The following is a 27,128-nucleotide window of genomic DNA, read 5'->3' as shown; positions in this document are numbered from 1 at the left end:
GGCATCAGTAAGGTGCATCTGCCAACTTTGGTGACTTTCTAAAAGGTTAAATGATAATTGGAATTTACAAAACCTGCAGGTTCCTGAGAAGCGAGGAAAAAAAAGGCAAATTCACACACATGTAAATGACCATCTTCCAATAGGCAGGTTGGTATTAGCAACCTAGGAAAGGTGAAGCAAAGACCAGGGTATATTCACTTAACCTTAAGTAGCAGCTGTGTATCTGATGGAAGAAGTGATGTTTTCCTTCCTCTCATATGTGCACACATCCACATCCCTCAGTTGCAGATCACAGACCTATTAGTCCACTTACTTCATCTTGTACAGTTTATTAAATCATAAGGACTTCCATTCTCTGGTGCATTTGGGGAATTTTGCAGACTTTCGGTGCTCCTACTCAGGTCAGCCATGCAACCAGATGATTAAGCTAAATTCCCTTAAAAGAAAATCTTTGTTTAATATTAAAACGAAAACATTAAGCTGTAAAACATTAAAGTGTTAGTTAATGACCATTACGGCAATATGAGAGCCAGATGGAAGCTGCTCTGTGCTGTCCAAGCTTGGCTTCCCCGGAGTGATGCTCTGCACGACACAAACCCTCCCAGCAGCACGGAGCAGCTCAGCAGCACCAGTCTGCTCACTGGAGGTCGAGTCCTTGGCCCGACGTACAGCCAAACAGAACACACATCTCCTCTTGTTCTGGGTGGGATGGAGGGACTGACACTCTGTTAACTCCTGAACAAAACCAGCCTTATGTTAGTGGCTCCTCTAACATCAGCTGGTCATCGCACCAAACTGCAGCAGCTCAGAGACCTCTAATTACTGAAAAAGTCCACAGGAGCAAGTAGCCAGACTGCTCTCAGACTCTCACAGCAACACCTCCAAAGCTCTCCTCTAATCACCACACTGGATCAGAGTAGCGGAGTTGTAAGAATTCAAGCAAATCCCCACTGGATTCTTAAACTAGGCTCTAATCCGAACGTTAGCATCAAATGAGAAGCTCTGTTTTTGCAGGAAAAGGATCTGTCTCCCATCATGGGACCTTCCTCCAGCATTTAAGCTGAGCCAAGCACAAATGAAACCTTGAACCTTTGCCCAGAATGATCATCAAGAATTGAAACTTTTGAATTTGGGACAATATAAAAGATGCCAATAAAAAATTCTTTTCTGCAAGCCCTGTTCTGACGCATAAATCTTGCCCCCCTTTCCTTCCAGCCCAGTTAAAACCTGGGCTGTGCCAAATCCCAGGGGAGAGCCCACTCAGAGCACTTCTGACACAAGCCAGGGAGCAGTTGGAATTACAAAAGACAGTTCCCATAAGATTCCCAGATCAAAGAAACCCACCTCCATTTGCACGAACTTTTAGATAAACATCCAAAAAAAGTTTAAAGTTCACTACGGGACTGACCCTTTTCTGCAGCCACCCTCGTGCAAATCCTTTTGCCAGTTGTCTTTACGGGTGGTAAGGTCTTTGGGACAGGCACCAGGACTTCCTACGCATTAGTAAAAGGCCAGCATCATCAGTCTCTGGTTCTAAATGGAGAGCGTGTGTCCTGCCACAGTGTAAATATTATTCATAACCCGTCCAGCTCTAACACATGACTTCATGACAACCCTTCCCTCATCTCCCCACACTACCCCAGGTTATTGAGATCAAATTCAGTGAGATTTGACATGTGAAAGTGAATCATACATGGTATGTCCAAATGACCAGAGACTGGGAAACAAGACACATGATCAGGTCATATGGAAACAAACCCCCCCAAAAGTCGTAACTCTCATTCCTCCTTTTCTTTAACCACTCCATTCAACTACCTGTTAGCTTCTCTGAGTTTAAACTAGACTCAAAGTACTCCCAGAGCCACAATCATAGCACAGAAAGGTCGCAGCAGATATCTACTTGTCCCTTGGCATCCTACATCTGGTAAAAGATATACAAATAGAAAGAACTAAAAATCCTGTGGTGACAAGTGAGGTTCAGGAACCCTGACTAAGAGCTCAAAATCTCACTCTTCCCCTTGTATTAAAGCAAGCAGTTTCACAAAGACTCAAACCATAGATTATCTTCAGGGTTATTGTGATGTGACTATGAAGTTTTCTCGTCAGGCTGCCAGTGGGGAGGAAAAAAAAAGGCTTTCTGAATCAGGCCCTTATCATTTATACCACATTACAATCCAAAATGAAAAATGACTTGCTCCAGATTTGATAGAATAAAGCATCTTGAGATGCCAAAGAAGTACCCAATTTTCAATAAAGACATTAAACCTAAGCTTCAAAAAAAAAAAAAAAAGGGGGAATAATTACATCGTTTTTTGCTTTGAGTTTTAATGCTAAAAGTGTCAATTTATAAAACTAGGTGAACATCCACAATTCCTAAGCAGACTGCAGCTAATTAGACCCTTTTGATCTTTTATTTTGCCTAGAAGCTTATTTAACAACTTTACACAAAACTCAAGGTTTTGACACAGTAGTGGACTGGGGGAGGGGGGAAGATTGCAGAAAAGAAAAATTCTCTGCTGCTTGCTAAGGTGGGAGGCTTGTCACTTCCCCAAGCACATGTGCTATCAGCAAAACTGGAAAATGCTTTCCAGCCATGAGATGGACCACCTCTTATTTGAGCTGTCTGCATGGAGACGTGATAGAGAACAAAACATTAAAAACTAAACCACCGTACAGAGATGTTACTAATCCCCCAGCATCACATACACCATTTGTGTGTATAAGCTACAGTTTTAGGTAAAGGGTGGCAACACAAGACTAAATACTGTGCCTCCCAAGGAATGAGAAGGGGATGCCTTTAATTGCCATGGCAAAGAAATGGCACTGGCTGAGTAGCATTGTCTGAACCAACCATGCAGTGCAGAGGCACTGCAGTTTCCTACCTGAGTAGCATCCACCTTCATTGCAGAGGGTTGCCCAAAGGTTGGAGCAGGACAGGAGGAGCTGGTCAGGCAGGCAGAGAGCAGAGCCCTTACTGTGCTACATGCTGCAGCAAAACAAATCTTTAAGTGAGTTGACTCCGTCCTGGGGCAGTGGAAAGGACTAGACAATTTCTCCTGGTTCCTTCCATCTCTCCTTCCCATGAAGGACTGACATCAAAAAAACAAAAACTGAGGGCCAGATGACACAGGAGTCACTAGAGCATTCATCATTTCTGTGATCACATCACATCATCTCTCTCCTTCCCGTAACAGGGTATTCTGCCTCTAACACCTTCACATCTCCCAGGAGCTCACCAGAGGAGTGAAGTCAGGATTGTTAAGGGCAGAAAGCTCCTTACCCTGTCCTGAAACAAAACAATATTATTAGATTTGAAGGACCCAGGTCGCTGGGCTCATGCACGCAGACCCTGAGGACCAGGGAGCCCGGCTGATTCGAGGCTGACTGTTGGGAAGGGAGTGATAGAGGGAGGAGATAGGGATGGAGGAATTAGCTGCTGCAAACAGCAAAGCTGAGTCTGCAGTAACACGCTCCTGTCTGCGAGCAGCTCCTGTCTGACAGGGGAAGCCAGATAGATTTGAAACAACCACAACCATTTGGAGGTACTGATTTGTGTTCCATCTGCGTTAATCTCTGCTTAAAGGGAACAAACCTGGGACCTGGTCTAAACCTCCACAATAGCAGCCCTCCACACCTGCCCTGTCACCACCTACTTTTATCTTCAGTCCTGAGCGAGGGCACTTCGAGTTCACCTGATAGCTGAGCTTATTTCCGATTCATCGTTCAGGCAGGAATAAATAATGCTGACTGCAGCTCTCAGCCCCCACTGAGACACCGCACACCCACACACCCCTCCAGAGGACCCCTACAACCAGCCCTGGGCTGTGCTCAGACCCTCCCCACCCCAGACTCACAGCTGCTAAGCGAGCTTAAACCATTGCCTCCAATTTGTTGAAAAATTGGTCTTCCTCACCCAGTTCCGAGGCCATCCTGGCTTGCAGATTTACTTCCTTTTCTCCTTGCTCTCCTCGAGGCACATCAGCTGAACGGGGCTTCAACAAGAAAGGGAAGAAGGAAGTGATCCCAGACTGTACCCACACCGCAGCAGCGGAGCTATTTCACCCCTCATGCTACGCATCAGCATTAATGACTTCAAAGAAAACCATTTGCAAAGTTAAAAGCTTAATGTAGTAACAAAAATCAATAACGTGCTCAAGAAAATCCCCTGATGCTGGAGCATCACTCAGGTAGACAGCACAGGGGCATTCCCTCCACTACCAGCAGCCTGGCAGGCCATTAGAGAGGGGAGGCTGCCTTAATTTATTCTCTTTGTCATCCTAATATAGATCTTCCCTTTTCAATTGCTCTTTGTACCTTCATACTGCAATTTGGGTTCATAAATAGAACGAGTCCTAAAAGCTAGGATCAATATATTGTGCGTTCCCTTTCAGATGGGAGGCAGAGAGAGCACAGCAAGAAGGAGAGAGCCAAATACCCTGCTGGCATAAACAGCAAGTTCCTTTATGCTGCGATTTTACCATTTAAAATATGCATCCAAATATGGACTTGAACTTAGTTAACTAAATGAAGGAAAATTCAGTAGTCACCCTTGCATTCCCAGAGCATTCTCTGTACGTAAATTCAAGCCTTTTCCAAATGCTAATAATTCACCGTGTACCATTACTAACAATGCAGGTAAACAGGACTGTTCAGATGCAGAAATTGAGCAGAGGGAGACTGAGCACCCAAAGGCAAGTGTTGTTTTAAGGAGCAAAAGCAACTGTGTGAGTCCATGGAAATGCCAATCCCTGGTTTCAACTAAAAAATTCAAATGCTGCGAGAGATGCATCTCTTTTTAAAAAAGGGTTATTCCTAAGGTTGGTTGTTTTTTTTTGGTGTGTGTGTCAGATTCTTGCCCTGTGAGCAGAGGTGGTGCACATGAAGGTACTTCAACACCTTGGCCACAGCAGACTTCAAAATCTTCCTAAAAGAAACTTAATAAACAACAGCAAACAGCCCAGCCTACCGCCTCCTTGACTCCCAATAAACAAGGAACAGAAGGAAAACAATCAGACAAAAAAATACCCCAAATACCAGAGGGAAGATTTTATTAAAAACAAAACCCAAAAAAAAGAAACCAAACACCACCTTTCAGTGCTTAAATTTGTCCCTATACGTCAATAAAATTTGAAATAATTTGCACTTTGTAGGGAGACTGTATGTACGTTGTATGTAAATCTCATACAACTTTGTCCATAGGCAGTTCTTGTTTGAGTGTTAATCTCTAGCTGGACAGAAGGTGCTGAAGGTGACCTCTGGAAGCTGCAGGGACAAGTGAAAGGTTGGTGCACAGGGCTGCAAAGCGTTGGGTAACCCCTTGGTGCTCTGGGGTGTCCCCGTACCCCAGGGTCGTTCACGCATCCTTAAAGGAGAGCATACAGCATTGCATTGCTGACAGAAACTTGTCTATAATTTGCTTTTTTCTGACGTAACGTAGATGGATTTCTTAATTTGACACAGTCCTAAGGGACTGGGATGCTCTCTGTTCCCCTTAAATACACTTGCCAGATCCATGCAGCTCCATTCCACAAGGAAGAAATCCCCAAGGGTACCAATTGTTTCAAATAAGAAGCCTAAGCAAATGAAAACCAAACCCTCTCCCCACCACCTCCTCAACAAGCACACAACCCTACCAAAACACGCTGCTGCCGATGCTTTGCAGCAACACCTGCTTAACACCAAACAAAAGCACCCATGAGTCACCAAGTCAGTCAGTAAAATCATATCTAACATGTCAAAATATTTCAGTTTCACCCAAACACTCTTAGCTGGGTAGTGCTAAATATTAGTTCCATCTCTTAATCCTCCTGCCAAGCGAGCCAGATTTCCTGCTAGAAAACAAAGCCGAGTAACATGTCTGAGATCAGAGGAATGGTGCCCGAACCAAAATAATAACTAACATCTCATCCCTCAGTCTGTCCTCCTCCAAAGAACGAGGCCCTGCTCCTTCCACCTCTGTACGTTTCACCTTGGCTTTTATCCAGTGCTTATTCCTCTTATTTCCTCTCCCCTAGAATCCAAATAAATCCGCATGGCGCTAACTGAGCTCCTACAGAGCCGAAGGTGAGAGAAAGACATCTCAGCCCCTCGTTCACCCAACGGCTCAGACAGCTCAGGACAGAATGCTGCCACGCATCCCCCGGGGCCACACACAGCCCTCTGAGGGACTTGCTGGGGACAGCACCCACCGTTTCCTCAGGGAAGCCTTTCTGGATCTCGCTTGCTCTCCCTGATATGTCAGCTGCTTTTGCTGATGGAGCTGGAGCCTTGTAGGCTCTTCCACCCTTTCTTTGGAGCTGAGATGCACCAAGGTGCGTCAGGACACCTTTACGAAGCAATGGCTTAGAGTTTGTCCAGAAAGCTCTATGAGCACTAGTGCTGTTGCTCCTGGAGCAATGTCTACAGGGCTGCAGTTAGGAGAAGGGGGGAGAAACATCTGTGTGCATACAAGAGCAGTGCAGGCACAGGCTGCAGCTGTGAAGCCCCTCTCACTTGGCCAATGCTGTCTGCTAACTGCTGGCATAAATATAGTAACAGTGCTGCACATATGGCAGGCTGTTTAATTTTAGAAATCAAAACTATCAAGTGATTAAGTTAGTCATCCTTCCTCAATTTGGGACCAATACAGCAGTACCAGAGGCAGTGGTCATAACCACTGTGGTTTGCTAGAGAGAAAGAGCGCGCATGCGTGCGCTCCTGCACAGGCAGGGAACACCAGAAACCCTGCTCTGCCCAGCCTTGTTTTTCAAAGCAGGATGGGACAAAAGGAAAAAAAACTCGAAGGAAGCCTCCAAATGGAAACGGAGTGCCTTGTCACCAGTGGACCAAGCCCTCCTGAGCTCAGCAGCCTGGCCTGTGCCGATGCTCACACACCCTCGATAGCATGGGGAGGCCTCGATGCACTGCAGAAGCAGCAGCACCTTTTGCAGAGCCCCACAGCTCCTCCCCAGATGCAGCACCAGTCGCACCAGGAGGATGCAGCCTCGCAAAGCCCATCGGTATCTTTCCCTTCCAGTGAAAACCAGCGAAGGAAGAAAGCAAACAAGTCATGGAGGGATTTTCTGTTTCTCTAGACAAACACACTAAGAGCAGTTCAAAAGAGGCTAATTAAATTCTAAAATCCCTGTGCAAATACGTTAATAATGATTTTGAAATGAGCAGTTAACCAAGGAAGTTTTCAAGGTGGGAAGTGTTTGATACAGAAGAGCTGCTCAGCATTCGCCGGAGACAATCTCTCCGGATAGCACACGTGTTCGGGGGGTGGGCAACAGCCAATGCTCTTCCTCCCCAAGCACCAGAAAGCCAAGCTAACACCAAGTGACATGGCTGTAAGCCTGAAGGATCACTGTGCAGCCCCAAAGACCTCTTCCTACTTATTGCCAGGACAGAGGAAAAGCAAAGACATTTCTTCGCTCCTGCTGCTGCTACAGGAAGCTTCCAAATGCCAGATAAATCTTTTTCCTCTTCCCACACAACTCTAAGTCAAAGAAAAAAAAATCAGCCTGTAAGAGGTGAGTAACAGTAATTTGGGGAGAGGAGCTTAACCCAATAATCACAAAGACATTTTGCCTGATTTCTCCTCATTTCCGCAGCTTGCATCAATAACCACACTGATGGAAAACGTGTACGAAATGTGACAATTCCAATAGGAACCAGAGTCTCTCCCTTTGTGCATAAAGCATGAAATGATGAGAAATTGATAATTTCTTATAATTGCTCATATGATGGGGTGGAAAATCTGACATTGTTGTGCGGTCTCCACTGCCACGGTTCATGGCACGTCTTGATTTGAAATATCATCTTTCTCACAAGCAAGCAGGCAATGGAACTGCCTTCATTGAACGATGGCAAACCAAAACAGAGAAAAGTAGCGATGTGCTCTTGCAAAGTTCTTGGCAGAGCAAGGAATTAAACCCGCTGGCTAAGCCCTGAAAGCCAGGCCATCCTGTCCTGGTCAAATCTCCAACCATGGTCACAAGACTACCCTGCTGCTTCTTTTCCCTTATTCTTTGCATGTCCTTGCTCACCGCAGCACAATTACATTTTTTCAGGCAAGATCTCATGAGATATTGATTCATATGCTTGTTAAAATCCAGATCCATTATACCTCCCTTTTTGCTTTCATTCACTAATTTTATTGTCCTATAAAATATAAAGATTTTCTGATGAGATACATTCACCATGCCGCCACTACTGCTAAAGGCATACAGCTGCCATCGTCTTCCGGAAACATGTTTGTTTAGTCCATAAATCCTTCTTTTCCTAGATACAAAAATTACACATACAGGACAATAAATTCCAGGATCATTCTTCCTTTGGATTTGACAAGCAGGACTGCAGTTACTTACCCAGCCCTGGAGTACCTCTCAAAGAGCAGTCAGCAGTCCGATAACTTTAGATAAACCATTTAATTTCCAGAAGGAGCCTTGTTTGTATATAGACACAAGTTATAGCCCACTGGGTGCTCTCTGTTCTCACTGATTGCTCCCAGTTGGGAAGCAGAGGTTTTGGGTGAGTATGGTACTGGCAGTCTCTGCTTGCTGCACCACAAAGATGCCTCATTCAAAATTTAAGAATCTTTTTCGTGATCCAGAGGAGGATATGTTTGTTACTTACCTCAGCAGCAGGATGAATATGCTGTTCTGCAGTATCAACAGCTAGGAGAACAGGCTCCGCAATTGTTTTATACTGCCTTATGAGTAGATACCTAAAAGAGAAAGTAGGGAATAAAAAGATAGTACAAACGACCAAACGCTGATTCAATTGATTTGGCGAGGGGTGGAACAGAAAAGGAGAGGAAAAACCAAACAGCTTTGACTCATCCTTAAATGCTCCCCAAAAAGGCAAAGAATTATTTATAGGTAAATACAATTGGCAAAAACAGAATGAAAGGAAAAAGAAGGAATTTAACTGCAAAATTCAACTAGACCACCAGGAAAAGTCTCCAAGCAATCCAACTTGTTGTGGCATGGTGAATACTGCCTAGAAAAGTGGTAGAGTTCACATTTAAAGCAGCTCAGACAAATCAATTCAGATGCAATCAGAGTACGTAAGCACAAATAAGGCACCTTTAATCTAGGCTAAAACTTGCACACTGCTAGCAGCAAAATGTAGACAAATACATCAGGGCAAGCTGCTCAGCTACATCCCTGTGACTTCAGCCAAAAGCAGCCCTTGCTGATCCACACACCACCATCATTCCCAGGACATCTCTGTGTAATGAAAAAAGCTGAGATGCCCAAAGGTGGCAGAACTTCAGGATACTGAAATTTATCTCCTTGCAATCTTCTAATTTACTTCCAAGGCTGCCCGAGGGCTGCGGCAGCAGAGCATGTGCATGGTTTGGGTTCCCTAATTGCACAAGGGTCCTTTGTGGGACATACACATGGGATTTCCCAGCTAGTGCATGGTTCAGAGATCCTCCATAGACAGCAGCCCCGGCTGATGAGCACGACAGCTTACCATCAGTGATGTGGGGTGGGCAGCAGAATTCGTGAGGGCCTGAACATCAGCTATGACAGAGGGATGTTTTGCCAACACTGTTTTCTTTTGCCCAGCTAAAACTCTCTATTAAACTACTAGTGGAGAATAAGACCCCATAAACATCATATCTGGAATCTTGGGACTAATCATCACGAATATAAGTGCTCTTAGTCAAAATCAGTGCTAGATTTATTGTCTGCACTTTTTTTATGCATCCTGGAGTAAGGATTTCACCATACTTCTCATTGCTAATAGTCATACTGAGCTCATGAGGAAGAGTGGTCACAGCCTGGAGACCCTGACGGCAGAGATTTTACAGTCTTTTCCAAATCAAAGACTACAGATGTGCCAGACTAATCCTGATTGGTAACAAACACCTTTGCTGTGAATATATTGATAACACTATGCAATTGTAGAAGGCTTTTTATGTCAGGTGGACCACATTCCCACAGCTGTCTCATTTTTTTTTTCTTTGCCACTTTGCTGTCCTTTTTCTCTTGTACGCTATTCCACATACTGATGCAATTAAGAAAAAGCTAGGAAAAAGACTTAGCAGCTGTTATTAAAACTGTAGATTCTTACCTATTACTCTCTCCAACTAGATTCCATTCCTGTTGACTCTCTTTTCCTAGCTGAGCCTGGAAGTATTAAGACACCTTTAAAATCCTCCCTGTTACATACAAGTCTGGTTCATTGTTTGGATATGATGTGGCTAAAAAAAAAAAAGCCAAGGCTGGATTGCTTGGACAAAGGTACTACAAAAGAATTCAGGTACACTGCATAGGTATTCGAACACTTTATGGGCTGCTCTTGGAGACAACAACTCCTGGCTAAGTGCCACCATACCAGTGGTTAGATGACAGCCTGGATGATCTAGCAAGAACGGAAAGTATGCAAGTACTCAGACAAACATTGAAGGATAGCAATAGAAGAACATGGCACATGCAAAGCATCAGTTATTTGGGAACAAACCTCCTTTGCTGTGCTAAAAGCGTGCCATACCTTAGCGAGCCCATTTCCATGGTAGCTTTCATCATTCACAATACAGCAATGTCAAACACCAAGAAACATTTTGCTTGCCTACAACGTACTGTAATGTGAAAGAACACAGAGGTTACCTGCAGGAGACACCAAGCATAAACACCTGCTTTACCTACCTGTTCTTTTTGTTAGAAGAGGTATCAGAGCTCAGGTGCTTGGGCAGTGGGCCAGAGCAGGGCATGCTGGCTCCTAGTCCCTGCTCAGAGGAGGAGTGGTGTCTGATAGTCAAAAATAGTTGAATCAGGATCTAAATTTTGTTCCTAGCTCAACCCTGACTCATGGTATGTAACCTTGAACAAGATGCTACACCACCTTCTCCACGGGGACATGGCAGAATTTGCCCATTTCCCTGTGCCTGACTCTATGGCGCAATCACTGCCCATAAGGTACTTTCGGGTCATTGGCTCAAGGGTGCCAGAAAAGAGCAGAGCCTTATTGCTGTAGCATGTCCAGGGCTTATTCTGCATGATATTAAGAGCCTGGGTCAATGTACGTGATTTTTTTTCCCAGCACTCCAAGAAATCTTCTGCATAGCAAAGTTAAAGCAAGCGAGAGAAAGAGAGACGTCTCCGTTTGATTGGCTGTGACTAGCTGCAATTAAAAACTATAATTTATTACCCTGGATTACGAGTATAATTTCAATGCAGAGAATTAAGGTTTTCTTCTGAGATGGAAATAAAGATTAATTTTTAATTTCCTTTCTCATTGCACATTTAAGAGCAATGGACTCCATAGAAAACTACAGGTCAAAATAGTTTTATGGAGGAATGACAATGTTCCATTGCCGAATAATTTAATGCTCTTGCTGCCTTTTTAATATTTGACTGCAGCTCCCTCATGCGAAACAACGGCAGCAGACACCATACACGTTTGCTGCAGCACTCAGGTCAATGTGACTTTGAAAAAACAAAGTTTCACTGCTCAGGACTCGGGCAGCTCTTGGAGCTCCCCCGACACAGCGAGCCGCCTGCCACACCAAGGGACACGTAGGTTTTCCCAAAGGGCAGGCAGCCAGCCTGGGGAAGGAGAATGGGAAGAGCAGGAGTGAAATGAAAGCCTGGGGGAACCAGAAGACACCAGAACGGATGGGCACATGGAGGGAGTATTCACCCATTAGGCACATAGCACACCAGGCACATCCCACCTCAGAGGCTGGCAGGTATATTCAGATAAAGTAGGAGAAACGTTTCCATCTGGGAAATACTGCTGCAAGACAGCAGGGCTGGAAAGTTTTGCCTGCAGGCAGAACACATTATTCCAATTTCCACAGCACATCAGCAGAAAACAGGAAAAACTGAGAGGCACAAGGTCGTGAATTTACTGAGGCCCTGGCACTGTGACTAGGTCACTGCTTTCCGAAACAGCTCCCACGTGTTGGAGAAAAACACAGTGGAAAAACTGGGAAATCCACACCATTACACAGCACTTCTGAGCTACCTGTAAAAATGCAACACGGCACGAGAAAGGAGAGGAGGTCTGTGTGCCTCTATTCCTCTCAGAGACAGGCTCTCAGGACAGGATCTGATGCTGCTGCAGATAGCAGGAGGACACCATCACATGCCTGAGGCCTAGTATTTGACCATGAGCAGTGAAAGGAAGTGCCAATGAAATTCAGAAATGCCTTAAATCATTGCTCTGGTAGTAGCAATTAAAAAAAAAAAAAAAAAAAAAAAAAAAAAAAAAAAAAAGGAAGAAAAGCCCATACTAATGACTTGTATTCCAGTTAATTGAATAACCCTGCACTGACGGAACTATATCCTAGATGACCTAATAATAGGCCTTTCCACTGTAGGGTTCTGAAAATTTATTGACATCTTATAATTGGTATCTTGGTTTATAAATGGGATTAGGTGCCTAAGTGATGCAACTGCTGCTCAGCAGAGGGTTAAGCTGAGCACAGTGCAGGGTCACCGGGAGGAACATCTCCCAGGGACATGGTGGTGACAACACTCTCAGTGCGTCCTGGGGACCAAGTGGCTGCATGCGCAGCTCCACCAAGGCCAAGTCTCAAGGCTGCCAGGGGCCAGCCCTGAGTTAATGGGCAGGGACCCACAACATCATGTAAATTAAAATTAATTCCACTTTTTTTTTTTTTTTTTTTTTTCCAGGATGAAAATAAAGGAACTCCCTCACACAAAATTCAAAAAATGCTTTGTCCAAAAAGTCCCTTCCTTCCACTACTGATGTACTTTCCCACGTCCTCTAAGGCTAACTGAGTCAGCCTCCCATTAGGCTAAGCACAAAGCTACACACTAAAACCAACACTTCAAAAATGGAATTTTTATGTGGACCGGAGACCTCAGAAGGTCACTCACAGTTGGTTGCACACAGTGAGGACATGCTTCATCCCAGGTCTAGGAGAACAAAGCAAGCATTTTGCAAGTTGCTACTATTCAATTTTGGGAATTGTCCCCTTGCTGAGGAACTGAGTCTTTTCTGGGGTGCAAAGGTTTGTTAGATTTATTTACTTCCCTACCCAGCCAGAAGACAAAAGCTTGAGTGCTCATGGCCAGGCTGTCAGGTGCCAGAAATCATTCAAGGAATACGTATTCAGATATATTACAAAACGTCTGAAACCCACAGGTTTGCTTCTTCTACTGAAGCAGGTACAGCTGTATCCATTTGACATATATCTGCCCATACCAAGCAAAGATTTGGCAAAGACTTCTCTGAGCTCAGAGGTTACATCAAGCATAGTAGTTACTTGGAATCCCTCTACAGAAAACCTTGAAGATGAAGTTAGGGCAACTGAACAGGGAGTGCTCCTTCCTTCCAGTTGGGAATGATCCCCAAAACACATCCCTTTATGTAAGACTTTAGCCAGAAACTCTAGCCAAGCACAGGTACAAGGGCTGCCCCATCCCCTCATGCAGCATGCCAACTGGTTTCTAACTCAGCCATTTATCACCTCCTGACACCTTACAAAACTCCCTTCAGATTTACATTTCCCTGTACATTTTCCTTCACTGTCTGTACTAAACAATTGTGTCCAGACTTGATTTGCTTTAATCAATCACATTTCTGTTCTCTTGAGGCTGCTTTTCAGCAGCAACCAAAGCTCTTGCTACCTACAACAAGTTCGCTTCTGACAACTGAGAACTCACAAATCCAGTGAAGAGGATACATGCCTGGGACTGGACTCTGTGAGAGCCCAGCTTTGCAAAGCCCAGAGCACCCAGAATTTGGATCAGTTTTTCAGAAGTCCTTCACCCCACCACTGCTCCCAGTGGGATACCAGTGGCCACCTTTGCCAAATACCCCAGCGTTTTTGGGCCCCTTGGAAAGTCTGGATTCCAGTTTTGGAGCACAAGAGATGCAGAAGCACCAGCTGCTACGGAGAATCCTTCTCACAGCCTTTCGAGATCAGTTTTGCCTCTAGTAGCCCACTGCTGGTATAACCATTGCCTGAGTGCAAAGCCTGGTATGTGTCTCCGGAAATGGAGTTTAGATGTTTGTCTTATCTGAGCAAGTTCAGTGACTGAACACTGCACAAAAGAGCGTGAGCAACCCTGACAAAGCAACTGCCGCCTCCTTATCACAGTCTCCAAAAGGACTGAAAAGAATCAAGCATCAGAGACTTATCTCTTGAGAGATGTTCAGTGCCCATGCCTGGCTTACCGATCAGCTCTAACTCCCCTTTTTCACTAGAGTTTTGCTGCCTTGTTTTTGGCCACACAGTACAGCCTTGCCACTTCCTGAGTGTGGAGGAGTTGTGAGGGGAAGGGGGTGTGGAGGGTGGGCCCTCTTTGCCGACACTATTGTCTTGTATTTCTGGACAATGGGATGTTTTTACCCATGACAATTTTACCGTTGTGATAACCGTAACAAATGCCCATCCTGGTATCACAGGAAGGTTCTCAAGCGTTGGGTGATGACAATGAAACAGAGGCTGTGGACAGGTTTCCTTGAAGTCCCACTAACCTGGGCTTCCTCTCTACAGCCTCCCCATGCACTTCAAGCTCATTTTGAGCTCTTGCCACTAATACGCTGGCTGCATCAACAAGAGGCACGTACCTTCTGGTGGGAGAGGGCTCTTGGTGGTGGCCTACCGCTGGTCCCAGAAAAATATGGACTTGGCACATGCCCCTGAGCATTGCAGTGCATTCCCAGTCCCCTCATGGCTGGTGCAGTTGTGGGAATGAGTTAAGGACAACACATTCAAGAGTAGGGACGTTGCAGCATGAAGAGGAGATTCAGTATAGCCTGCAGGGATAAAAAGAAAAAAAAGTTAATTAGAGGAATGAGACATGTTTTAGACTGAGCAGAAGGAAACAAGTTCCTTTCAGGAACAAATGCTCCCCATATTTACCCACTGAATCCTCCACTTCTAACTGCATTGGGCTGTCTTTCCTACACCCTGCACAACACTCCTAGACAAGACAACCTCTCATGCCAGTTTTCCTCAACAGTCTTCAAAAATACTGCTTCTGCCATGAAACATGTGGTTCTTTGAGCCCACAGCATCTGCACCACCTGCACAGTCAGTTGGCATGGGCTTTCCAACATCACCAAGCCCTGCTCTACAGCTCCCACTGAAGACAGAGAGAAAACATCTTCTGGGTTCAGTAGGAATAGAGTTTGGTCAACCCTGACTGCTTCTGAAAATCCTTAATTAAAGTACAAAATGAACAAGCATGGAAATACTCAGCTCTGGAGTGTAAGGATCAGGTCAAAGCAACCAGTGAGCAGGAAGGACAAGAGCAATAGCCTAGACAGGACAAGACACTCCAAGCAAACCATGTTTTACTTCAAGAATAGTCTCTGAAAGCCCATATGAGACTTCTTACATTACAGCAGCCATTCAGCCATAACAGAGGTATCATAAGTCAATCCATGGCAGTGGAACACACCGGCCAACTGGCATTTCTACATTTTTGGTATGTGGAAATAACTTACATCTCTAGGTCAGAACTTGTCTTCAGGAAATAGGCTGGGGTAGGATCCAACAGCAGCCCTGTTTGGGTTGCAGTTGTGATAGTATAGCCTTCAGCTGATCTCCTGAGATTCTCATGTTCCGGATAGGAGAAATTGAAATGCACAGAACACAAACTCCAAGGAAGACTCTGACTCTCAGTCACACACAAATTCTGAACCAAAGTAGCTTAAAACAAGTCAGAACAGTCTGTCTCCACTTATAATTGCATGTAATCTACTTTTATTGCCTCATCCCAAGTTCTCAAATTTAGACAAGCAAATATATTGATTTATACAGACCTGTAAACCAATAGACACACTCAAGTACACTCTTTGAATGTTGATATTTAAACGGCAGGAATGTCTTTTCCTGTCTCTGACACTTTGCATGCAGAAAAAGAGCAAAATTAGCATCACACTTTATTCTCAAGAAAACCAGCACCTCTCCCATTAAAAGCTCAGGATCTTAGGCCAGACATCATGAGAAGGCAAAAACGCTGCAGAGACTGCAATATTATACCATTTGCCTTCATGATTAACACAGTTAATCTAATTTATCACTTGCCCACCCAAGCTTGGTGTGACAGCAGTTTATTTAAGGGCTGGGCAGAGCCAGAAGACCTGCAGCCTTGCCCAGCTCCATTCCCAACCTTCCTGTTCACAGCCCTGAGTGGACACCTTGCCCCTTGTGCTTGCTCTCCCCTTCCCCAGCTGTTTGCCCTGGCTAGGGCTGCCTCGACCTACTTACAGCAAGGTGTATCTCCCCTAGGCATATTCTGTTTCTTGTTCGGTGAAGCCCTATTACAAGGTCTCTAGGTAATACAAAATAGATGCTAAGTGGTCGTTCAAATATCTCCACGCATTTCCATATTTAAAAAATATTTCCTCCAGAAAGCAGAAATAATTAACAAACGTCTGCCTGTAAACATGCAAGGCTAAATCAGCAACAGATGATGTTTACGGAGAGGTCTCACCAAAGTAGCTTTGTACAGCTAACGTTCCTTTATCAGATGCTCCCCAACTAGCCCCCCTCTCGTGCTGTGTTCAGCTTAACAGATAAGGCAGGGTCGAAGCGGAGGTTTCAGCTGACAGATAACTAATACTTGAACCCCTCTTTCCGTGCTGCAGAGGCTGGAGGTTTGGCATGCTGATCATCACGAGCTCCACATAGCTCATGGCTTCACCTCACACCAAGCGAGTCAGATGGCACAGGACACAACGGAGCTCCACAGTTTGCTCTGGTAACAGTACCACAACTTGAGCTATACTAAAAGCTTTCCACTAGACAAGAAAATTACACGTTAAGATTGCCATTCTAAATCAGTCTGGCATTTCTAAAGCTTGGGTGAAACAAGGTGACCAAAGGAAAGGCACCAGACATTCACCCACACAGGGTCTATGCCGTAGTGAATATTTCGATGACAATGAACGTATAAGCAACATTTTCTGCAGAAGAAAGGAACTAATGGCCCTGACGTACTGTTTTGAGCATGGAAGGGAACTGAGAACTCTCACCAAAAAAAAAAAAAAAAAGAAAAAAGGAAAAATTCAGCCGAGGCTGTAGTTAGCCCTGACTGCCCATTGACGCAGGGCACCCCCGCTCCTCAGAGCAAGGAGAAACTTCATCACAGGCCTGCTGAGCAGAGCTCTGAGAAAAGGACATTTTGTTTTCAGATGTTTTCCTCTTACACGCATTGAATGAAGAGGAAAAAAACACTAAAAAAAAAATACACCAAGCTCTGATGAGAAAGATAAATTCTCAAAAACAGTGACAGACGCCCAGAGCAGATACCAGAGGAAAAAGGCCACCGAGATCCGATTAGCCTGGTGAATCAGCGCGGTGGACAGTATCTCTAAACCAACCTCCTCTGCCCCCTTCCCCTCCCACACTCCTCTTCCCATCACCACAAGGCCCTGTTGGCCCGCGGCTCCTTTGCCCACCGCTCACACACATCCCCTGGCCGTGGGCCCGGCGCTGTCAGCGTTGGCTCACGCAACACCCACTGTTGGCGCTGCTGAAGTCAACGCTGGCATAGGCAGCCAGGCCCTCAGCTTCGGATCACTTTGCTTGCAACAAGAGCAGTTGCTGGCCCCTGCTTCTAGCACTACAGTCATCCTTTCCCCTTTCCGGCATTTGGGATGATTTCTGGGCTCACAGGAATTGAAGGGGTTGGGCTGGCAGGTAGGGAAAAATCTCATCTTTTGTGAAAGAGGAAAAACATCTCCTTTTTGTCTAAGGAGGGCATGTAGCTGTCAGATGGGTGAAGCTCCAGTGCATTTGCAGCCCATTCTCTGCCTCATACACTGCAACTTGAGTCTTCCCAAGGTAGCTCTAAGCCAGCCAGCCCCACACAGGCTGTGCACTTACGTGTGGTCCTTGGCTGGATCAGAAACCTGCACAGAGATCGTTGCAGACAGAAGTACACCAGCAGATGTGCCAGACCTAGGTTTAAAGTTATCTTAGGAAAGCTGGTGTGATTGTCACAGCTGGCAGATGCACCTCGAGTGCTTTTCATCAGTCCACACAACAGAGGACAGCAGCCCTTGAGCTAAGAAGCGCTGGACAGGCTGCCTCTGCCACTTGCTAGTGTCTCTGGGGCCTTGAATCACCTGGAAAAGGGAAAAACTACAAAGGACGTGGAAGGGACTGGTAGGATACTGCTCTTCCACAGCTCTAAGTTGCTCTCCCCCTCTTAGAGGTGACAAATAACAGCCCTAGTGAGTGTGATGATAGCAACTGGAACTGCACACATGAGAGCAGACGTTCTCTCCCAGACAACTGATTGTGGTTCAAGAGCGAAGAGGCAGGAAGAGGAGTGGCAGAAGGATCCTGTCATGAGCTGACAGAGGAATTCAGTCAGGTTTCAGCTATTTACAATTCCTTTGCTGTTAACTAGCAGACCTTTCGGTGACACTTCCCAGCAGCGAGCCCACTGCCACACGGCTGACTGTAAGCAGCGTCACGTTGCTCCAGCGCTGGCCAGGAGATCAACTCATAGTTTCCAGCCCAAGTGGGTACCATTTTGGCCTGTCCAAACTCAAAGAGGCAAACCCAGGAACAAAGCCTGAAGCTGATAAATACCACAGCCCTTCCAAACCGCTGGCAGCAGCTCCACTGTGTGAGCAAAACGACAGCCCCCGCGTGCTGAGCCGGGGGGAGCTGCACAAGGCCCTGGCTGCAGGGCGAGCTGAGCACCAGAGCACCAAGAGGCTCTCCCAGGCCTCCCTCTCCTCTCTGTTCTGGAGCCAGCATCAGCAATATCTTTGCGGAAATAAGCTCTAATAGTTGCTCTGGATCCAGCAGGAGGAGCTGGCTAAGCACACATTTTTGTCTTAATGTAGGGCCTAAATAAACAGTCAAATAAGAAGTCAATTTAAGAAATCCTGTAGTTTAAAGGATTCCCTCAATTCTCTGTATTGCTTTTATTCCCGTGGCAATTGATACAAGCCTGAAATGCAGTCCAAATATTTTTTCCTGCCTACTTTTCTAGTGTTACTAGAAATACACACATAAATATACACATAAATTTGATGTAGGCTTGTACATTTTTCACAAGTACTCTAACATCATTATCCCAAGTAGTAGTCAAAGAGGTATTTCTTTCTTAATTACACATATCAAACCCCACTGATATGCAGGCAAATCACCTACATAGCTGAGGGGTCCAGAGCCCCCCAAAGCTTGCTATCTGCACAGCTGATGCCCGCAGTGCAGGGTCTCAATTAACTTGTAGCTTCCAGCAATGACAGCACCCATGCACACAGACACCTCTGCATCCTCCTTCAAGGCCTTGCCACATCATTTGCCAGCTTCTGTTTATCCAGAAATTGGGTTCTGGGCCTGTGGCTAATGAAGGCAAGGTTCACTTACCAGTTAGGAGGTGGAAGGAGATGGGAAGACCCTCACTGTAATTACTGGGTTTAATCACAGTTGTATAAAACTATTGCCACAGTCTTTGGGTCTTAACTTATGATTTTGTCACCTGCTGGCAAAACTGCCATGCTGAGCCCTCTTAAAATTCCCTGCCTCGAGGTAATAAGGGGCTTGTGGGCCCACCTCCTTATTTGACACTTTCCAATTTATTTAGCAGGGTTTGGATCGCTTCTCAAAGGGTCCATAGCCCTTTTCACTAAACTATACATTTCCTGTGACCTGTTAAAAACTTTGTAAAATATTTTGCACCTCAGCACCTCCAGCCCTCGTTTGAGTTCCCCGTCCATTAAATAACAATAAAACAGCTCACTCCAGAGTCGTGAGCGTGCTCTGTCAGAGGCCAGGAGCAAGCCATAAGGACTTTGCAAAATTGTCAGATGTATGCACCTGCTTATGAGTGGGTATTTTGTCCAATATTTTTGCAGTAGGAAAAGAAACCTGAGGTTTTACCTGACAGCTTCTTACAATCCAGCCAGTGTAAGGTATAATACAGTCTTTTTTTCCCTTGCTTCTCAGATCTCAGGAGCGTGTGCCAAAAGACTGTCAACTTGTTAAAAGTACATTAATGCAAATTCCAGAGCTTTCAGTTATGTTTATGCTAATAGAAAGCCTCCCGCTCTGTGACAGGCCCAAGTGAAGAGTCAGTAACAGGAAAATTAATTCCAGCTGTTGAAATTGATTTAAAACTAGCTTATTCATAAAAATAATAATAATAATAAAAGAATTCCTGAAATAAAAATAAAAAGGGGAAATACAGAAAGCACAAAATCATGTTTACTGCATGAAAGCAGAAAGGGTTCTCCTGTTGGGAAGAAATCTTCCAAATTTAATCAAGCCTGGTTAAGAAGAAAGCTCTAGCTTGTTATCGGGTTGTAAGTGTAGATTAACATGAAAAGAATTAGCTATGTGCACAGCCTGATTTTGCAAAGGAAACACAAGGGTTTTGTGCATGTATTTTGTTTTATATTCCTTATGCCTAATCCACAGGCAAGGAGACCAAACCCAGGCTGCAGTGGGACAGGTAGTATTTTAGGTGATAACGGTTGTGTCCTGAGAACGCCAGGGCTCCTGAGTGGGACGATTAGCTACCCATGACCACTGCATTTGTTCAGTGTTTTTATGTTTGCTTTTTTCTGACCGGAGTTCTGTGCGATTTCTGTGTTTAGACAAGCCCAGTCTTGGGATCACATACCCCAGCTTTGCTGGGGTTTCAAAGTTCAAATCAAGAGCTACACGTGAAATTGCTGACTGGCCTGCTGTTTCTGAAGTGCTCTCAAATGTATCCTTGATCTAAATAACCAAATCCAATGTTGGTCTTCCTAAAGTCTTTGACTATCTATATGCATAGCCCTAAAAGGTATCGTGCTGTCTCAGTGCTATCAAAAGCAGCTGAAGGAACATAACACCTTGCAAAATGCAGTTTTGAAATGGAAGGGGAGGCAGTCTTTAAAATTTGTACAGATATAGGCTTTCAAGCTTTCAACACCTACAAGTGGAGCCAAATCCAAAAATACGTGGTGTTCTCATTTAACCATACAAAGGAGCTGAGCTGCCAAAGGACACAATACCCACTGGCCTCTGCTGTAATACCCTCCCGAGTACAGGATCTGTCCCTTTTCCTAATGAGCACTCCTGAAAGATGTGAAGTTTTGTTTAGGGTCCTGCATAGATGCTAAGCCTATTTTTAGCCTCTATAGTATCCAGCTGCCAATATATGAGTAATTAGCCACAATTGCATCATCTGATTAGGACCATATTCCTTGCTGCTTTGGAAGGGACTGATCCAGAGTTCACTGACATCAATAGAAATCTCTCCTTTGACTTCATCAGACTTCACATCCAGCTTTAAAGGACAGCCTTGCTTTTAATTATCGAAGAGCCCTAATGCCCTTCCACAGACTATGTCTCTGCTGCTGCCATCTCTTAGCTGCAGAGAACAAAAGCTCCCCACCTTAAACCTATCCGCATTTGCCCCCATTTACAATGCTGCACAGTTCCCCAGGGGTGGACAAAGGGGTGAGGAGGGAGAGGTGCCATGACTTGCATGGATCTTAACCGATTTATGATACCCAGGAATTCACGTGCGTGGGTGGCCGTGAGGATAAAGCATTGGACCCATTTCAGCAAGAACCTTGACAGAAGCCAAGTCAAACCCACGTTTACACAGGAAACCAATAAAGGAGTCCAGCCCCAGCCCAGTGAGGAAAGGACTGGGCTGGTGAGGTTGCAGGAGGTTGCTTCCTTTCAAGGAGGAAAGCGGGAAGGAGCTTTCTCTAGAAATCCCACTAGAGTTTCAGAAATTTGCCCCTTTATTGTCAACTACACAGACTCGAGATAAACTTTATAGCCTGCCAGAGCTCAGTAAAACAATGAAATGGACAGAGTAACTGCTGAAATGGAGACACTGTCATTTCAGAGACTAACAGTATCCCTGACTCATGCCATCAGAGGAAGGAAAGAACAACAATAAAGCAAGCACAGGCTATTTCTCAGACTGCACCCCATGACTTCTGCTAGCACATGCCAGGAAAGAAGGACACTGCACATTTTTAACTGAGGAATGTGCAACTAGAACCATCATTTGAACTTAAAAGGGCCGTTCGCAGCTTTATCTACCAGCGATAGTCAATTCGTGTGGGGAAACGAAGCATTGCAAATTAAACATAAAAATGATTAGTAAGGAGAAGAAAGGTTCAGTACCCTTTGTAGGACTGATACATCTCTCCTGAAAAATGGTATTTTATAGGTGGAATTAGGAAGGATTCTCTGAGGGCTCATATTTCCCTCTGTGACTCTCGTTCTGTCCTTGCTCACCCCATTTTGAGGTGGTCATTCACGAGGCTCAGGCCATTTTCAAGCAAACTGCCAGGTCTCAGCTTCTAATCTAACGCAAGTCAGGCTTCTACCTGCCTTCAGTTCTCCTGGCCCCAGATCAGCAATGCAAACCCAGGAATTCAAATACCATCAGTTCGGGGAGGGGGTGGTGGTTGTTTTTAATAACAATCAGCTTTGGGTTATTTTTCTCTGCCTTCTGGATCCTTAGTCTTTCAGGCATAACCAAGTCACATTTTCAAATTATGTGGGGGGGATGGAGTTTACGCAAACATAAGGACTGGAAACATGCTTTTAAAATGAAGCTAAAACTATCAAGCAGCTATTTAATCCCCAGGGATCGGGTACTAAATCACCAAAAATAAAATCAATAGCCTCACTAGAAAATGGTGGTGCTGCACATCCTCTCCCTTCTATATATTTCTTATTGGCACGAAGGAAGCTTGACCTGAGAACCAAGCGAAGACTATCAGGATTTAGCCTTATGACATACAGAAACTGTTACTGTCTGAAGTCCATAAAAGAAAAATCATGAGGCTCAGTCTATTTTCCCTAAATGAAAGGAGTTTGAAGCAGGTAGGAATCACGGGTCATGAAAAAGTCAGGAAGAAGTCTGGGCTGAAGCCCAGAATGAATACATATACAGGGAAGGCTAGAGGGACTCCTCTGCCTTGCTTTTCACAGGGCTTTTGAGCTCACCAGGGTAGTCAGAACAATGGCAAAACACAGGAATTTGAGAAATGGGGAACAAGTAACCATCACTTCAACAGCTTCCTGGTTGCACCAGTCTGAAGTGATGCCTGAGACTGCAGGGAAGACCAGAACATGCAGGATCCCACATGCACAGGGTCGAGGTCACATTCTCCTGCAGAAGGCTGGGCTGGCCTAAAAAGCAGGAACTTTAGAAACAACCTCAACATTGTCCTCAGCTAATCAGATGTTTCCTAAAACACCGTTTAAGCTATGCAGCACACATACACCTCCTGCTGGATCAGGCCTTTATTTCAAAAAGCTGTAGCCATGGAAGAAAGGAGCTGAACTCTTTTACAAGGCATTAAGTTTCATTTGCAATTACTTTGGATTTTATTGCACTACTGAATATAACAGGTTCATTAACTGGGCCAGCAACATTGTATCCATATGCCTTTTTAATAGAGCTTTTCTGTTATTGTTTCCTTATTGGTCTTTTCCCTTTTGCAACATGCAACTGGATTTTACTGGCATCCAGCTTTTGCAATAGCTCCCAGGTGGCTCCTCCAGGAACCTTATTTGTTAATTTGATGGCTGAACTGGTGTAGGAGGAATGAAAAATAGTTAATGAAATGCCCGAGATGCTACTTTACAGCAGTGGCAACAACCCAGCGAATGTTCCCTAGAGTAAGCCCTGTGGGTTAAGCCGTACCTTGTCCAGTTCATCCCTGGAAGCAAGAAACTCAGAAACTCTTTGCTAACACACCTGCCTTCCTCTGCAGCCAACCGTGACTCCAGCGGGATGGAGGAGAGCCAACATCCTTGTTTTGTGAAGGGATGGAGACACAGCAGAAAGCATGAGAGGGACAGAGGACAGGGCTCCTGCTCCAGTCAGTTTCCAGAGAACTTTTTTTTTTTAAAGAGCAAAACCTAAAAATAAAAATAAAAATCTGGTTGAGTCCAACAGTTCCCACTAGGAACCTGATGGTCAGGTTGTCAAAAGAGCTGAGCTCCCACCAGCATCCATTCTCGTAAGGGCTTTCAAGAGCTTGAGCTCCTTTGAAAACCTGCTTCCCTGAACAAGATACCAGCAGCTGATGGTTAAATGTGAAGGGCAGGCACTGTTCTCTTGGCTCTTGCCTTGTTAAATAATGCATTTCTTTCTACAGCGGATAAGCGCTGAAAAGCCTCATGGAAGAAATACATCTAAAGGAGGGATTGGAACAGAGAGATAAGCTGATGGTGGAGAAGAAGGGAGTTCCACTTGCACAGTTCCATGTCAAGAATTTTTTTTTATGACCCCCCTTCCATCCCCCCCAATCAGAAATTCCAAATTATCATAAGCAAAACACTGTATGTAAGAAAGGGCTGATTCTGATGAATATTTCTCGCTCAGGGAAAATGAGAAAAACATTGCAAGTTTTTGTTTGCCATGACTCTTCATTTCAATATTTAATTTACATTTGGAAAAGACTTGAAAATAAAAAAGTAAGTAAAAATTAAATGAGATGTTTTGGTTGTTCAGATCATGTGTTGCCTGGGGCTTTCTGTTTTGGGGTGAAGGACTATTTTAATATTTTTGAGAAGAGACATACCAATCCTGGATTTAGGAGGTTACTTGATTTTTGCCATTTTTCATGTCCTAAAAATTTCTCCTGAGATAGGAAATCATGGTAAGCTCTGTTCTAGACCTAAGTACAAGGGACACAAAATCCAAAAGCATCACCACCCAACAGTTATCCCTTTTGATGAAATAGCATTCTGAAATATTTGCTTTGCCAAGACCATGAGCAGGAATAGGAACAGGATGATCTTGCTGGGGTTACAATCCACCATTTCCAAATGCAAGCTCCTCCTCAGCTCCTCACACAGGCTCATTGACTCAGGACTGCTCGAGTTAAGCAGAAGACTCAATACTGATAAACCACAGCACAGATAAGGAGCCTTTACCCTTGTCCTCAGGACTTATCCCCCTCTTACCTCCTCAAGTTTCCCCTTACATTATGTCACAGATAACAAAACACAAAAAAGGCTTGATCCAAGGCAGCCCTGCTGTGATGTATCCCTTCAGCCCTCCCCACAAAGCCCCTTCATATGACTTCTCACCTCTCCCCCTTCTCAAAGACCAGAGAAGCCCCCTCAGCATCTTCTCCACTGGTGTTTTACTGGTACCCTGGACACCTGAAGCTGTGCAGGTATCTCTGCACTCAATCCAGCACCAAATCTGAACCCTTCAGTGCTTTCTGGAACACAGCTATCTTCAGAATCCCAAACAAATACATTAATTGCTTTCAATTTATCAGCCTCAAATCATTCTGTCTAATTACCATTCATCTAGAGTTTGTGTTTTTAATGGTTTATGGGTATTGTTGGTAATCTTTTAATTTCTCATTAAAAACAATATCTTGTACGCACTATGTGTGAAAAGCCCTAATCCGATAAATCAAGCAAGAGTAACACAGTTAAAAGGAAATGAGTGGAACAATATTTGGGTTTATATATTTCTGCCAGTCAATTTGTAATTAAAAGTTGCTACTTTAAAAAACACAGTTGTTGCTGTGAAAGCCATTATCAGTCGGCATTTTCATATGAATACTGCTTTAATTAATTAGCAAAAGTAAATACATTATATATCAAAAACCGCTTTCCCACTGAACCCATGCGTTCCAGAACAAAAGGCTTAATAAACGACACAAAAGAGGGACAAATTAGCTGATCCCACCCTCCCTTTTCAGGTTTAGAGTCTTTTAAAGTTCTCCAAGGTTTTTCCCCCCACACTTGCCTTTTTTTTTTTTAATACATTGTTTGTTTTTCTTTAGAAGTGTGTATGGGGGGAGAAGATGCTACACAAACACAAAACATGCCATTCAAATTAAATGATTTGGAAATCAGTTTTGCTGGTTCTTAGAAAATAAGAGTGTTTATGATTATTAAAAACCAAATGTAATTACGATCACATACAACACAGTCCCTTTGGAACAAATTATTTGCTGAACATTAAGGGGTTAGAGTTTGATTCACAAAAGGAAATGATGTGTCTGAAAAATTATTCTTTTGTCTAGGGGCTTTCCAGAGACTGGAGACAGCGGGAGAAAGTGCTCCATTTTCATCAACAAGCTGGAGAGAAAGTGTGGATGAAGTGCCATTTGGGGCTCAAGTCTATGATAAGAACACCTTAAAACATCAACAGTATCTCTTATCTCCCGTGCCTTTAACAAGAACCAGGGGTCCTGCCATCGCGCTAGTGAACAAATCACTCACCTCATCCTGGCTCTCTCCTTGCCAAATTGCTGAAGTGCTGCAAGCAGGGTCTGCTTGTGAGTAAGGAGCAGAGAGAGGAGCAAGTACCTCAGCTGACTGATGGCTGTGACCAGAGCTGGGCTTCCACAAAACAGCAGACTGGTAAAACCTGATGGTAGGACTATGAACACAGATGGAGAGCCTGACATAAACAAGAAAAAAAATATTTAAAAAAAAAAAAGACCAAAGCAAACAAAAAAAACAACCACCAGCAAAACAACTGGATGAGGCTGCCTGTTGGGTAAGTTGTTCCCCGTTTCATTTGACTTACCTAGAGCTGGAACTCCCTGCACAGTGATGAACAGCAACCTTCGCAGGCTGAGCCTCAACACCTCTTCAGCAGTGTAAACACAAGTTGCTCAACAGACGAGGCCAAGAAGTGCAAATACCAGACCAAAACAAGTACAAGAGGACTTTGGAAAAATGTAATTGCTCAAGGGAGAATGTAGAGTTTACATATACTTTCCATGACAATACTGAAGGCTTTCCACCAAAGGATACCTCTAAAAAAGACTAGGACGATGTTGATACTGAACCAGATAATTGTGTGGCTATTAAACACCCATGCAAGGCATCCAAACCTGCACTAATGCAAGAAACCCAAGGCTACACTCAGCGAGAGGCAGTCTGCAGTCTCTCCAACTCCAACTCTCCCCAGGAAGCTTCCCTTCTCACCAGACATTTCATTTCTCCCTCTCAGTCCTGACTCCTAACCATCTTCCCACTTATACCAGATACTCAGCATGCTTCCTCCCAAAGTAGATGGCAAGCAAGCTTCTTCTTGACTGAATTAATAAATCTTCATCCTCTATTTTGGGATGCATACAAAGACATAACAACCAGTCCCAGTCCCATATGTTCTGCCTTTTCTTCTGTTTTCTCTTCCCTTGTGCTCCCAGACTGCAAAGCCTTTGGAGAAGAGACAGTATTTAGC

General features: G+C 44.5%; 1 protein-coding gene across 3 annotated transcripts in view; it reads right to left on the bottom strand.

Annotated features, from left to right (window-relative positions):
• LOC309881713 (uncharacterized protein) overlaps nucleotides 1–26,540 on the bottom strand; it is a 34,633-nt gene extending 8,093 nt beyond the window's left edge. Inside the window, exons 1-4 of one of the 3 annotated variants that reach the window (XM_082767966.1) lie at nucleotides 26,156–26,540; nucleotides 14,539–14,727; nucleotides 8,617–8,707; nucleotides 3,914–3,992 (exon numbers count right to left, since the gene is read on the bottom strand). In XM_082767966.1, coding sequence (XP_082624092.1) covers nucleotides 3,914–3,992; nucleotides 8,617–8,707; nucleotides 14,539–14,618 — 250 coding nt within the window. In that variant the 5' untranslated portion in view covers nucleotides 14,619–14,727; nucleotides 26,156–26,540. Of the gene's footprint in view, nucleotides 1–3,913; nucleotides 3,993–8,616; nucleotides 8,708–10,640; nucleotides 10,779–14,538; nucleotides 14,728–26,155 lie in introns of those variants that run through there. The other 2 variants (XM_082767967.1, XR_014318174.1) reach the window with 2 other exon arrangements.
• Between the last annotated feature and the right edge of the window lie 588 nt (nucleotides 26,541–27,128).

This window comes from Aythya marila, assembly GCF_965140915.1.
Source record: "Aythya marila genome assembly, chromosome: 10".
In the NCBI taxonomy this organism is placed as follows: domain Eukaryota; kingdom Metazoa; phylum Chordata; class Aves; order Anseriformes; family Anatidae; genus Aythya; species Aythya marila.
Note: the sequence above shows the minus strand (reverse complement) of the source record. Positions and strands in the feature narration are given on the sequence as shown.